This window comes from Girardinichthys multiradiatus, chromosome 7 (assembly GCF_021462225.1).
Source record: "Girardinichthys multiradiatus isolate DD_20200921_A chromosome 7, DD_fGirMul_XY1, whole genome shotgun sequence".
NCBI classification, from domain to species: domain Eukaryota; kingdom Metazoa; phylum Chordata; class Actinopteri; order Cyprinodontiformes; family Goodeidae; genus Girardinichthys; species Girardinichthys multiradiatus.
Window position 1 is genome coordinate 39,109,811 of NC_061800.1, and position 15,988 is coordinate 39,125,798.

At 38.2% G+C, this 15,988-nt stretch overlaps 1 protein-coding gene across 7 annotated transcripts in view; it reads left to right on the forward strand.

Annotated features, from left to right (window-relative positions):
* Nucleotides 1–15,988, forward strand: part of LOC124871242 (partitioning defective 3 homolog B-like) — a 318,482-nt gene that overhangs the window by 192,338 nt on the left and 110,156 nt on the right. For all 7 annotated transcript variants that reach the window (XM_047370389.1, XM_047370392.1, XM_047370391.1 and 4 more), the window contains 2 exons: nucleotides 6,185–6,295; nucleotides 6,459–6,842. In XM_047370389.1, the coding sequence (XP_047226345.1) occupies nucleotides 6,185–6,295; nucleotides 6,459–6,842 (495 nt within the window). The remainder of the gene's footprint in view (nucleotides 1–6,184; nucleotides 6,296–6,458; nucleotides 6,843–15,988) is intronic.

Below are 15,988 nucleotides of genomic sequence, written 5' to 3' on the forward strand. Positions count from 1 at the left end.
ATTAATTACATTTTTACAACTTTCACATACATGTTTTATGTAAAAAATTTATATTTAATAGTTTTACTGTAACGTTTTGGAGAAATAACGGGTCAAAGTACCTGCTAATGCTCATCCAGTATATGCTTTTCTCCCACTTTCAGCAATTTATTTCTCCAAAACCATGGAAATTGACAACACACTCTCTTCAGATTATATTAAAGGGTCATCTATACTATAACCAGAATAAATATTTAATAATTTTACTGTAGAGTTTTGGAGAAATAACAGGTCATACATAGAGAAGAGCGTGTTCAGTCCTACTGGACCTCCAGTAATTCACTGACCACCACTGTGTCAGATGTTGAATGCTGGATGAGCATTTTGAGGTACTTTAACCCGTTGTTTCTCCAAAAGTCTACACTACAATTATGAAATATTTATTCTGGTTATAGTATAGATGACCCTTTAATATAATCTGAAGAGATTGTGTTGTCACCTCTCATTAGTTTGGAGAAATACATTCCTGAAAGTGACACTAATGCCTATACCCGTAGGTATTATTTCACCAAACATGCTCAGTGAAATTATTAAATATATATATATTTTTTTTTTACATAACACATGTATGTGAAAGTTGTAAAAATGTCATTAATATAAATGTTCTGAAGGTTACTTTCCTGTTTTCCTCTTATTTTCTCAACCGTTGCCAGGATCAGCGTCCTTTCTGCTCCATTACCGTAATGCACCTTGTATGCGCTACGCTAATCTTTAAGAGAGAGCTGGTGTCGGCTGGCGTGACCGCGTATTTCTGACTGTCGGCTCACTTGACCACGGTAGCAGGTAGCTGGAGGAATAAACATAGTGGTCAAAATACATAAACAGAGACTGTAAAGGGCAACTTTTAAAGAGAGAACAGGAGGAAGGAGGGTTCTGGGCTAAAGCCCCCAATATATCAAGACCCCCAAGATGCCCCTTAAGTACGCACCAACATTATAGTTTGACAAAATTGAGTATGTGCTACGCAACACCCCCACAGCCCCCCCACCTCTAAAATGAATCCGGTGCCGCTGTTAGTGCCCATGGCATCATGGGTAACTGGCACATCTTTGAAGATACCATTAATGCTGAACGGTACATACACGTTGTGGAGCAACATATGCTGCCATCCAAGCAGTCTTTTTCAGGGACGTCTGCTTATTTCAGCAAGACAATGCCAAACCACATTCTGCACATGTTTCAACAGCCTGGCTTCGTAGTAAAAGAGTTCTGGTACTAGACAGGTCTGCGGTCCAGACCCGTCTCCCATTGTAAATATGTGGCGCATTATGAAGCACAAAATACGACAACAGAGACCCCGGACCTTTGAGGAACTGAAGCTGGACATCAAGCAAGAGTGGGAAAGAATTCCACCTACAAAGCTTCAATAATTAGTTCCTCAGTTCCCGAATGCTTATTGAGTGTTAAAAGGAAAGGTGATGGAACACAGAACATGTTACAAGCATGAAATTCACAATGAGTATTTGCAAAAAAAAAACTGTTTCTCAGTTTGAACATCTTGTCTTTGGAGTGTATTCAATTGCATATGGGTTGATCAGGATTTGAAAATTATTGTATTTTGCTTTTAGTTACATTTTATGCAATGTCCCAACTTCATTGAAGTTAGGGTTGTAGTCTAATGGTGTATTTAGGAAAAATATATATTAACCATTAGACGTTGTTTCTTTGTCATCCCTAATGTCCTTATGCAGTTAGAAGTTAAAAGAAGCTTGGTTATATGTTTCTTCGTTAAAGAAAATAATAGACTTCCACACAGATTGTGATTATAGCTTATTAGCATTCATTAGTCACTGCTGTGTTCCCACTAATGACGGGACAAGAGGTAATGAATTCATCCTAACTGGCTGTTAATCATCTGTTAATACTCTGATATTCCTTGTGAAATGATGTTTTCATGTGTAAATTTGTTCTGGACAGGCTTGTTGTGTTAGAAATGCCTGTTTATTAATCATTTTTAATGACAGCTCACTTCTGTTTGACCACTTCTCCTTTCTGCCCTTACATTTAATCAGTCATTTAAACTGAGAGGTATACAGGAACTTGAACATGAAAAACACAGGTGAATTAGTCTGTTCTGAGTCACCGCTTTTACATAGATGTGTGCAGTGGTTACGTCTGGCTAATGGTATGTGATTTAAATGGTAGTTTGTAATGAAAGAATGTTAAAATGGAGCTCAAAGAAGCAGGTTCAGGAAGCAGATTTGCTGAGAATTATACAGGTTAGCACTGTGGTGGGCAAGAATGACACATTTGAATGAAAGCTAATTTAAATGCAATTTGGTTATTTTCTTGGTACTAAAGGTTCTGGTCTTTGAAATATACATTGATGATAATGCCCAGATCTCTTCTGATAATATTGCAAATATCTGATTAAGGGAAGTACTGGAAACTTTTCAAATTAATTATTGGTTGTACTGGCTGAATCCTGGCTTGGACCTGAAAACGTCCTCTTGGAGCCAACAAAAACTTTAAACTAAATATGAAGGAGATGAGAGACAGCCCTATCTGTACTGCATCTTCATTATCTTTTTAAGTTTTAGTTTGCTAAATCTATCTCATATTCCTCAGTAAAGATGGCTACAAATTTATTGTAACCACCTCTTTTCCAGGGTTTTTGCAATTGTCAGTTTAATTTAAAAGCTTTAAAGAGCTTTTAAATGCCATTGTGATTTAAATTTATAAGCTACATGCATTTAAAAACAACTTTACTTTTTATTTATTTACTTAAATTTAATTATGAATGGTTAAATACAACTTTGCCAACTCCAATTGGGGTTTTCCAGTGGTGTGCTTCTACATGTAGGTAACCTGCAGTTAAGCCCAAAATTATTATAAATTATTATTGGTACCCCTGGCAGATTTAGGTATACACTTTTAATTTTACCATCAGATTTTTTTCAGACTGAAAGAGTCCCAAATTGATTATGATAGAGAATATGTGGAGGGAGATAGAGATTAGGGTGATGGCAAGGAGGCTTTTCAACCTCAATGACTTGGAGCATATCGCCAAAGATAATGTGTCAAAATACCAGTGAAAACATGCAAAAAGCTGGTCGGCAGTTATAAGAAAGAATTGATTGTTGTAATGCCAATTAAGATTTTTACATTGATTATTGAAAATATATCTATCCATATATGTATATACAGTAAATACATTTTCTTGTGATGAATAAGATGGTAGAGAAAAACATGCTGCTGGTTGTAAAAAGTGCAGAACAGAAAGACTTCAGGAAAAGGAAGTTGCTTTTTAAAGCACCATGTTGAACTGTACTCCCTAAATAAATTGTCACAGAAACACTATTCTAACAAGCTGAGCCTTTATGACACTGTTTATTTACATACTACATATACAAACAACAATATGGTAAATTGTTACCACAAGAGGATAGCCATGGGCAGCAACAGTAATCAGATAGACGATGTCATTCGAATGATGATTGATCAGCATTGAGGGGTTTCAGGTGTGCCAAGAAGCTCTCTGTACATCGATTCACCTCAGCCACCACTATTCTGAATCTTTGACATTAGACAGGAAACGTTTGTGGATTCATACTCTTCATGCCAAATTCTAGCTGTAGCATCTGCAGCCTCAACAGAAACGTATTGTTCATTAGACTAGCCTGCACTGGACTGAATTAAGTAGCAATTATCTGCCTTTCAGTAGCCTATGTGAAAGCCTAAACTGGTTTTAGTATTTCCCCTGTATGCTGATAAGCAGTACAATTGCATTATCATAATGTATCATTTTTAGTTCCGCTCAATTTAGTTCAGTTCATTTATGTGCCACCAATTCACCACAAATGTCATCTCAAACCAGTTCACATGGCAGTCATGTAGACTCTGGTCCACAATTTAAATCAATTCAGTTCATTCCTATGCAGTCCATTGCATTGGGTTATTGATTATGCAGCAATCGCTTATCCTTAGCAAACATGTTGCAACAGACAGGGGCCACTCCATTTAAACAGGAAGAAACCCAGTACAGAACCAGACACAGAATAGTACCATCTGCTGCAGCTGACTGGGTCAGTATAACAGTATTTATCCTGTTGTAATTAATTCAAGAATGCACAATGTTTAACTTGATGTTGGCCCACCCTTTGGAGTTATAACAGTTTCAACTTTTTTGGGAAGGCAACAAGAAATCTTTCCACTTGAACTAAGGGGCTGAACTCCAGAAAAACAGTCCTACATCTTGATACCCTATGCACCAAACTTGACACAGTGCAAAAAGGTGAGGACCGTTGTCCTGGCAACTGCCAAACCCAGACTCGTCCATTCAAATGCGTGACGAAAACCCATTCCATGAAGCTAGTGGAGTGTTTTTCAACTCTGGTCCTCAAAGCACCAGTGCCCTGGACGTTTTAGATGTTTCCCTGGTTCAGCACACCTGATTTCAATTGATAGCCTTTTTAACAGGCTTTTGCTGCAGTGCAGTCATCTGAATTATGTGTGTTAAAGCGGAGAAACATCTAAAACATGCAGGGCAGTGTGCCTGGAGGACCAGAGTCGAAAAAGTCTGCTCTAAATGTCCTTGAGCTAATCTGAAGGCCACGTTTGGAGGTCTGTGGCTATTGACCCTACAGAATGTTGCTTACATTTTATGATAATACCACAACGGTTGTACAAATTGAAGTTGAATGACATGAAATGAAATGGCCACACATGGGTTCAAAATAGGCTTACAATTTGCAAAAAGGTCAAATTGAGCCAGAGCAGCTTTGGGACTGAACGTGTTTTTGTCTAACTGACTGCTAGGTTAATGGTCCAAGAATAAGCTTCTTACTAACTGGACAAGGAAGGCAAAGTAACAGTCAAACTCATGGTTTGTTTTACTGGTGCACCAAGTTGTAAAACGTAATCCCTAAACTGGTGGCATTTTGAACCCTTTAAAAGGAAAAATGAAATAAAAACATACAACGCAGCAGGCTCGGTGCTTTGAATCTCAACCAACATTGATGTGTTTAGCTGCTAGAAATTTGGATTATTGGATAATGGTTTTGATACTTTTTCAGAGAATGGCAGCTACAAATTTTCAGAATGGCTAGGTATCTCAGCCCTAGAGAAGGTCAAGATAAAGTGTAAAAGTAAAACTTAACAAAAAGTGGGAAAACGTGGTAAAAGTGAGTCAATGTGCAGAAAGAAAGAATTTGAAGCGAACGAAGTGAGAGAAAAGAAACAGCTCTGCTACAAAGAAGAGGAAAATGTGAAAAGGAATCGTGGTGAAAGGAAGGGTAAGCGCAGGGAGGGGAGATTTGAAAGAAAGGGTAAGCCTCTGTAGGTAGCTGTAATTAAAGTAAGGCTTGTCCTCTGTGTGGCAAATACACACACATGCTGCTAATACACACAGATGATTGGAGCCCTTCACTGCCCATCGAGCCACTCCTCTGTGGGTGGTAAATAGTCTTTACTCCCCAGTCCACATTAGGCATTTCAAAGAAACCTATTACCCCAGTGTTCAAAGTGCACTTTTGTTTTTATTATAATGAAAACAACAAGCCAGTCCCAGTGTAATGTAACCGTGGATTTGCTTTTAAATAATACATAAGTTGGGGCAGTGATACTTCAAAAATGTCGACGGTATTACAGAGCAGAAATGTAGACAGAAGGGTAATTCATCAATAAATTCACTTGATAAATAAAACATTAGCTGTGTTATAAGGTCACAGTTGGCGTGTTGGACATATTAACTATTTAACAGGTTTGACTGGCTCAATTCAGCATGTCGCACCCGCTGTGTAGCTGTGCTCTAAAGTTTAATAAGCTTCTACTTTTTTAAGCTGCATTTAGGCAGAGTACTAATACATGTTGTACATTTAAACTTTTGAATTACAAAATGGAGAGATTTTAGTGAGATTAGAACGACACATTTTTTCTTTAAGACCCTAGTTTATCATTATCATAACAAAATCTGAAGACTTTTTGGTTGGGAATGAGAAAACGTCTAAACACTAGCAGGAAAGACAGCCTTGGCAAGCAAGGTTTTAAAATGTTTTCATGTTTATGGCTTCTGCTCTTCATGGTCTGGTCCACTTTTAAAATATCACATTGGTCAAAAATCTTTGTAACTTCATATTTTACAAGTTTTTCTTCTTTTTCATCATCATGTTGTTTTTCATTTATGTACCATTCTCTTTATGTCCAGGTTTGGAAAGAAAAAGGAGGAGAGGAAGGAGGCAAAGGCCGCTGTGCAGCGACAGAAATCTGACATTCTGAGTGACCTGGAGCTTGAGAGGCTGAAAGAAGATAGAGAGAGGTGAGGAACGTTCTCACCAATGTGATTGGCAAACTTACCACTTAACACATTGTTCTCTGATCACATCATTTCTAACCATTTCCTTGCTAAATACTTTACATACATTTTCATTAAAGATGCATCTCTGAAACTGGGAGTAATTGGTCCTCTGTTTCCCTTTAAGGATTGAAGCAGGGCATCCTGAGCTGCGAGAACAACTGTCCAGAGACCAGCAGGGTGGCGGTGGAGGGGTGGCATATCCACACTACGAGGATGATGACGCAGACCCAAACTATGCCAGAATACAGTCCTTCAGGGCCCGAGAGATGGGTTCAGGGCCGCCACCACTGCCTCAGGCACCTCTCTACAGCGCAGTTCAGCATGCTCATGCCCGCACACCTTCACCACAGGGTCCTCCCAGCTTCCCAGGACATGGGATGCATGTTAATGAAGCTGGAGTTCTCCCCGATGATGACCCCCTTGATAGGCTGTATGCCAAAGTTAACAAACCTAGAGGTTCTGGAGCCACATCACCCCACAATCCTTCCCCAGCTCCTCCAAGTGACAGGTAGGGCTCAGTGACTTTATCTCTAATGTCCAGAAAGACCGTTTGTTCAAAATCAAACTTTTTTTTTATGGATGGGATTTTAATTTTCTCAACAAAAACACATAATCTTTAGTAATCGCACACAAAAATCTAAAAAAAAGCAATGGATAATTGAAAAACAGACAATATATGAAAGAGAAAAGAATGAAATAATAATATTATTAATAATGAAAGACCATTGTTACATTTTATTAGCATAATGAAATAGGCATGAATGAAATATTTTACATTAGGAAAAATCAGCATCATAATCAATATGTGCAATGCCACAGTTGCAAAGGATTGCTTGGGTGATAATACTGCGTAGGTTGCATTTACTGACGCAGATCCTGAAGCTGGCGGAGATCGGTATGGATTACATGATGACAGAGAAGAATTAGAAGATTAGGGAAAATGGTGGTTAATGGCAATCGATGCTGTTAGCATAATATTCAACAACAATATTGCAGTTGCATGTTTTTGCAAATATCTTGCAGCCATACTCCTCTTGGTACCGATCCCCCAGACCCAGGGGAAGGAACTTTACATTTTTTTTCCTACATTTGTTGCACTATATTCCCTTAGTTAAACGTAGACGGTGGTGTCCTTTAAAAAGTCAGACTATTGGCTAAAAGTTGATATAAACCATTTCTACGAATACCAAACAGTTAAAACTACAAACAGTTGAATCAGAGTAATCAAACTCCACAAAATGCCATCATCACAAATTTCGGTCTCAGCTGACACCCCCCCATATCACAATTTGCCCAGGACTTACTCAACCAGCAGCCAAAAAAACTCCAAAATGCTCTCTCACGGTTGAAAAACATAATCTAAAAACTTTCTTACCTTCGTAATTTTCTCTCCTAAATGTAAAATCCTTTGTTTGGTTTTCATATTTATCGGGTAACTACATCTCCCAGTGTGCTTTGCAAGTGGTTTTAGCACATTTCCTGCTGCGTCACACTTCTTACTCTTTTTACAGCTGGTTTTAGGTGGTTTAGTAACATGTTTAGTATAATCTGATGCTATTGGGTCTACGGATTAAAAGGAGGGATCGATCCGGACCAACCAAACTCGAGTTATTGCTCTGCGTAAAGCTGCTGTCAGTGAATATGCTGCAGTTGGAGAGAAAGAGAGCAGTTTCTCAGTGTTCTACTCAAAACAGAAAATAAATGTTGGTAATTTAAAAAACAAATATGTTAAAACAAACCAGTTTAGACAGGTAAAAAAAAGTTTATGATGTTTTGCAAGTAAAAACAAAAAATGGTGCTAACATGTGCTACACTGTACCAATGGGCAAAACGCCTCGGTATGTCTTTACTAAAAGCTCTGTAACTTTGCTTTAGTTTACCTCAGCTGCATGAATCTTTGCAAAGTTAATGTCCACAAGTGGATTTAGAGTTTTCAAAAGTTTGTAGCCTTATTCATGATATTTCTAAAGGGTTTACACTACCAGTCAAAAGTTTTAGAACACCTTTCTCATTTAATGGTTTTCTTTATGTTTATAACTATTTACATTGTACGTAGATTCTCAATGAAGGCATCAAAACAGTGAATGAACAAATATGCAGTTATGAGGCAAACATAAAAATTTAAAAGAACATGTTATATTTTAGAATCATTACAGAAGCCGGACTTTGCTGTAATGACTTAAATATTAACCTTTAGCCATCCCTCAATGAACGTCTGGGAAGTCCTTTTAAGACTCTTTGGAAACCATTTCAGGTGACCACCTCATGAAGCTCATGAAGAGCATGCTAAGAGAGCAAAGCCGTCATCAAAGCAAAGGGTGTCTATTTTGTAAAAATCTAAAATATAAAAATGTTTAGACTTATTTTACACTTTCACAGGTTTGTTACCTCTGGTGAGAATCTACAATTTAAATAGTCATGAAAAAAAAGAGACCCATTAAGTGAAAAACGGGTTCTAAAACTTGTGACCGGTAGTGTATATGCTGTACAATGCAGAAAAACTTCAGGTGAGGGAAAAAATACAAAATGGCAAAACCCAATTTCTTATTCTGTTGTTTTCTTTCTGCTGTTGCATCACTCCTGTACTATAACACTATCTTGCTAAATATTTTCACTCTTTTCCCCTCTGCTATCTAAATGTCAGCCATCTACCAGAGGCTACTTTTTGTTTATATGCAAGAGAGGAGTGAAATGTTTCTGCCTACTTGAAGCTTCAGTATGATGCTACTAGTTCCTTACCTTTTATCATGTCAGTCACAGCTCTCTAACTCAGGAACATAACTGCCAGTACATATGCTCCATCTCACACACACTCATCCACTAGCCTTGTGTACCTGTCGGAATAGTGAGGATGCCAACCAGCTTGATGGGCAGCTCCAGCCTATATGGAGACTTTTCCTGGCAGCTTTTCTTTCACTGACCTTGACCTCTACAGTAGATTCATATTAAATATAATGGTGGGGTTACCATCACATCTGTTTTATTTTCAGACAGTAAGGAACATATACATTTTAACATGGTGTGGCAGGTAATTAATGTCTAAATAAAAATATCTCCATTTAAGTTACATGTTGTTGTGAAAATGTACATCGTTAATCTTAACTCTGTGTTTTACACTCTTGTCCCATAATATCTGGTCTCCCTACATGTAATTTGGATTATGTAAATGTACGCAGCTTGCTTTGGCTTGCATGTTGATATGTGCAGTTAAATATGTAAATCCCACACAGCTTGAAATGCTTTCTTATGAAAGCACTTTATTTTATTTGCATGTTATAACAAATCTGATGTCACATACAAAGAGAAATCGTATTGAGTATAAACATCTCCTGATGTTTTTCTTTTTTGTAGTTGTAGATATTGTGCTTCTTTGTTGCTTAGTTCCTTCTTTAGTTAAACATTTTCAGTGTTTATTTTTCAAGATTCCCTCATTTCCTTCAAGAAGCAGCAAAAGTCGGGGAATGTCTTGATTTTGGAGTCGTTTAACCATGACCGGCAGTCTTGGCAGAAAGTGCTGTACATTTATCATCACTTCCTGAAACCTAATGATGCAGACTAAAGGAAGTTCAGGTATTGGCTGACAGCAATCGATGTGGCTGGAAAAAGAAGGTGGTGTGTCAGCAGCGGTGTCTGTATGTATGCATTAAGGGAGGTCAGAGCCACCGGAGACATGTGGGATGCAGAGATAAACAGGATCGCCAAGGACTCCCTTCCATCAGTGTATTAGCGGAGCAGTGAAGCGTGGCTGTTTAGACATGTGCACACCTGCATGCTCAGAAAAGGGGTTTGGTGAGCAATGACAGCTTAAACAGTAATGGGTATTTTGGGTGGTAAACAAGTATTTAGTGGGATTTATTTTACAGTTCTCAAAATTTGAATGAGAAAGCATTGTTTACATTGTAGGCAACCCGTTGACTCCACTAACTGCCTATAAAGTAACAAAAAAGCCAAACATTTTGTGTCATGCTGCCTTCGATTTCCCTCTGATTTTGAAAGAGATGTGGGGATGAAGTCACACCCGAGTTAAGTTTGTTCTACTGTATGTTGTTCGTGACCAGGTTTATCACATTTAGCAATACAAGCAATGCATTTGTCTCAATTTTTCAGAGTCTGAAGCAACATGCTTTTAAACAGATTGTACAGTACTGTCTTGGTACTGGTTTAATGTGATAAAACAGTCAAGTAAATAAAAAGCACCTTGTGTATTTATTCCACAGAAAGTAGTATTTTATATTTGTTGCATGTTAGGAAGGTGTTGCTTTAATCTCCTATGAGACACTATTGGATACTTTAAGTGGTATAGAGAAAAATCTATATCATTGCAATATTTAACTATCATCTACATTACTAAGACCAATATTCAGTGCCAGAAATAAGCAATTAGCTTAAATTTCTGAACAGATCGGAACAGATCTAGAAACATAGATCACATTAGGAATGAAGTCTTTACCAGAACTTCAGTTTTTACATTTTTAAAGGTACTCGTTACATCATATTAATGCATCGCTATCAAAATCTTCCCTACATGGCAATTTATTGGGGGTATCTGGATTGACTAAACTGATGTAGGCTTTGGGTGTCGGTGGGTGGATCGGTGGGGAAGCGTCATCTCAGATTTAGGAAGTTTAATTTCCAGCTTTCAGAAACGTTGCCTGTCAGTTTGTGCTTGTGTGATTCAATGAGTGAATGTGCTATGTTTTGGAGTAGTAATGGACCCAAAAGCAAGCAGAGCAGCGGCAGCATGGAGTGAAAAAGGATTTATTGATGGAAAAAGAACAGGAAATTAGTTTATTGTACAAAAGGAACAGGTCCTCAAACTGGAGTGAGTGAAATGGGAAAATCCAGTAATGAAGAATAAAAACTGGGGAGCTCAAAGGAGGAGTTGAGAGGGTCTTTGAAACTAGGTGAGTCTACCTGCTGAACCGCTGGGGAAGAGTGTGGTGCAGGAAGCCGAGGTAAGAAGACTAATTAGCAGAGAGAACACAGGGGAAGCTAAACCAAAACACAAAAGCAACTTCAAACCATGCGGGAAAAAGAGGAATACTAAAAGCAAAATCCACAGGTAATATAGAAAGAGAAGGATGTCAATAATAAAGAACTGGCTACAAGAACCATCAGCACCAGCGGCACCCAGGGGTGTGATCTCTCCCCACTCCTCCTCTCTCTTTACATAAGTGACTGTACCTCAGCGGACCCTTCTAAACTCCTGACGTTTTCAGATGACATTACTGTTATCGCTCTGATCCAGGACAGTGACAGTAGGTGGATTGGCCTGTCCACTGTTATGCTCAGAACTACCTGCAGCTAAACCTGCTAAAGACGGTGGACTTCTGGAGAACACCCCCTACATTGCCTCCCCTCACCATCCTGTGTCTGCTGTGGATTAGAGAGTGACACGGGAGTGGATTTTCTCTCCTGTCCCATCCCGCTCCCACAGAAAAATGTATTGTCCCATCCCAATCCCAGGCCAGCATAACGAAAAAAATCCTGTCCCGTCCCACTCCTGGTAAATTGACTCCCACTCCCGTCCCGCTCCCATTCAGAACGACTCCCACTCCCGTGCCACTCCCATTTTTGTTTTCTTCATTTAGTCTTTTGGCAATTTCTTTGAAGGACCAGTTAGGTCCCTGTTTTTAGTTGTAGTAAAGGCCAGTTAAAGTAAAAAGAATAATAATGAAGAAATAATAAAATATCAAACAAGGAAACAGACCATGCCTATCTTAGTTGAATAAACAAAATGTACATAGTTGCATTTTACTTATTTATTAAGTGACTGTTTCCTTTGAACAATGACATCACTTTTATGTTTCAAGTTGCTGAAACGAAAGAAAAATGCACCTAGTAAGAGAACTGTACTTGTTGAACAAAAGGCCAAAAAGGCATTACCTTCACAATTTAGAAACTGTACCTCAATGGTTCACAGCCCTGGTCCTCAGGGACCCCTTCCCTGCAGGTTTTAGATGTGTGTCTGCTCCAGAACACCTGATTCAAATTCTGACACGACCTCCTATACAGGCATCAAGAATGGAGGGTCAAACCGGACAAAATTAATACAATAAAATCATCATTAAATAAATAAATGTTGTGAATGTCCCATAAGTGAAGTAAATGTAACATGAAAGAAATGTAACATTAAATGTGCCATTAAATTAAAGGTACCATTTATTTATTTAATACATCATTAGATAGAATAAATGTACCATTATATCATGAAATTGACTATAATGCAATTAAATGTGCCACTGAATAATTAAGTATAATTTTAAAGACGACGTGACGTAATTAGTGGTACACTTAATATTTAATGATGTATTAAAATAAATTGTACATTTAATGGTACATTCAATTTTTTTCTATTTCACAACATATTTATTTAATATCTTCCCTAGATGAAGCCTTTCTACGGAGTCCGCGAGAGGACAAGGGGGGATTTTTTTCTTTTTTGTGTCCCCACGCAATAGTCTTTGCGTCATTTCGCAATACTTTGTGGGATAGTTTCCAAACCAGATAACTTCAAAAATGAAACAAACACTACACCCGTTTTGAGATTTATTGAGTTTTATTTTGAAATCAGCATTAAATAAAATTATCTTCAATCAGACTAAAAGACAGTTTTTATCCACAAGCTGTCAAACAAACTACTGAACTCTGGACCATAAAACTGCACGAAACCACATCTGTGACACTTTATTTCCTTATTACTGCTGCATGATGTGTACTTTTTTTTGTACGCCGTGTTTTTGTTTTTAATCGTGATTTGAACGGTTCTTCTTATCCTAAGCATTTGATCGCATTGTTTACTGCGTGTTAACCTGCATATGACAAATAAACCATATCAATGACATATCAGTGCTGTTTGTTTTATGAGCAGTTTGTCATCTGTGCTGCTGCTCCAAAATGCCGAACGCAAAAGTATTGCGTGGAGACGAACAAGAAATACATTTCCCCATGTCCCCTCACGGGCTTCCGTACCTTACCTCTTAAATCTTTAGAGCACATGCAGCAATTTTGTTGGTCAGACGAAACTTGACACATGTTGGTACTTTTGGTTTGATAAATGAAGAGATGCAGAGCTGATTTAATCCAGAATATGTTTTACAAGTGTCCCTTAATCACTGGTGAACTTGATTACGACTAATCACGTTTTACAAGCAGCAGACTGCGTGTTAAAACCGCTACATTCAACTCTCCTGAAGTTCGGTAATATTTGCGACTTTCCTGTCAGCTCTATGAGTTTAATAGATAAGTCCTTACTTCTGACTTTACGTTACAAATCCAATTTTACCACGTCCAGTTCTCCACCTGCGTTTGCTCCCTCCATTCTGAACGCAGGTGGAAAACACCGAGCAGAAGCACTGTTGGCTTGTGGGTGGTGTAGTTCGTTTAACTCACATTATAGTATAGGCTTCTTGGAAAAAAACTACACAATGGCGGCGTCAATCCAAGTTTTTTTTTCTTAAAGTTTATAACAAAGTCTCAGTTTTACATTTCCAAAGACAATTGATCCTAGTTTATTTCCCTCCTATTAGTTAGCTCCCGCTCCCGTCTGCTCCCGTTCATTTTTTATCCTGTACCGTCCCAATCACGGGATCTTTACTGATGCTGTCTCCCGTCCCACGGGTTTCCCGTGGGAATCCCGTGACCCGTGGGACTCCCGAAAAAATGTCAGCCTCTACTGTGGATCATGTCCGGTTCCTTTCTTGAGACCTGAAGTGGTCCTCACACATAAACACTGTTTGGAAGGAGGCCCAGCAGAGACTGTACTTCCTACGGCAACTCAAGAAGTAAAACCTTCCACAAGAACTGCTGGTCATGTTTTGTGCTCATTCATCACTGTGTGGTTTGTCTTATCCACAAAACAGGACTGGTCCAAACTGCAGCGAACACTTAGAATTTTTGCAGAAAGAAGACATTGCTGCTGCCAATCTCCAACACAGGGGCGGATGTGGAGCAAGTAACATCATACAAGTATCTCGGTGTTACCCTCGACTGTAAGCCACAAACACTGAGGTACTGTACAAAAAGGGCATGAGTATTTTCCCCACTAGCACAGGTCAATTTAATATCTGTAATAGGATGCTCCAGATGTTTTATCAATCCTTTGTGGCTAGTGCAATTTAAATCAATCAATCTGCAGAGAGGATCGTTAGGGCTGACCTTTCCTCCATTGAGGTCTTGTGTAGGTCTAGGGTCAGGAAAAGGGCAGCTAACATCTCTGCAGACTCCACACATCCTGGACACAAACTCTTCCCCCAGTCTCTCACATACTTGTAAATACTATTCCTTGTCTTTATTTGTTTGGTTTTAAACATTGTGGTTGTTTTTTGGACTGGTGATGATATTCGTTGTGAATGATGGAAACCAAAGTCCAATTCCTTGTTTATGCACACAAACGTGGCCAATAAAGTTGATTCTGATTCGGAACACCTGTTGATTATTACACAATGTGATACAGTATATAGTGTTAAACTGCTTTGAAATGGTCAAAAAACATAGATAACCTCTTTTAATCTTTAGGATATTTGGATTTTCTGTTGTCATGTGTATAACTTCAAATATGGATCAGATTATTATTGTATTTTGTTTTATACCATGTATCTGACACAGCCTGTAGTATATGATAGTAGTATTTTATTTAACCCAGATAGTATTTGCCAGCAACATAACTTGCTACATCTGCTGTTTAGGCATTAGAATTTGCAGTTTATTATATTATTTTTACCCAAACATCCGAAAACAAACAAGCATTGAGAAAATATGTTACTGGCACAGAGAGCATGAATGTTCGGCAATTATATCAAAAGCTAATATTTACTGCAGTCCAAGCAGTGTGCAGTGATTCTGTGATGAAAAAACATTCCCAATATATTTGAAATCCTTGATTCAGAAGTCTAACCTCTTCAGAAAAATCTGCTAAAAATCCACGGTGAACCTCTCTATATTTACTTTGAAATAGGCTGAAAATGGACGGAGAACTTGTACGCACACTGTTTTATGCCTCTGGTATGAAAGCCAGAAGCTGATCAGTTTAGTTTGTATTGTCATCCTCAATGGGCACACTATTTGAACAGCAGAGTTAAAACTGTGTGTATCAATAGAGACACGCATAAAAAATGCAATTTCCTTAAAGTTCATACAGGGTTTATATATTCAAACATCCATTATTCATTTCCTTCTAATCACACTTTCTCTGTATTTCTGCCAGTAACCTTGTTCAAATTATTTCCCATGTGTCCACAAGTTTTTTTCTTTGGTGGGGAAAGTGTCCTTACAATAACCCATCATCTAAACTCAGAATGTAAAATTAAATAATGCCTTATCTTTTTGCTTTGTTTGAAATAATCTGATCAAACCAATACAAAACTTGATAAACTCTGGTGAAATGCAAATGAATAAAACTTCATTACTTTCACTGGTTGGTCACACACATGTCTTTCTGTCTTCACCATAATAAACCTGTTGCCCCACTCTCAAACATGGCGACCAAAGGCATAATTGAACCCAACCTAAGCCTAATTCTAACATTAATTTTAATACCTCAAACATTTCTTAAGAGAAATGTAGACAGATTAAAGCGTCTTTGTAATATGGAAATCAGTTTTCAGCAGGAGAAAATGTACAAACACTTATCCAGTCTCTTTTCTGAAGTGACCC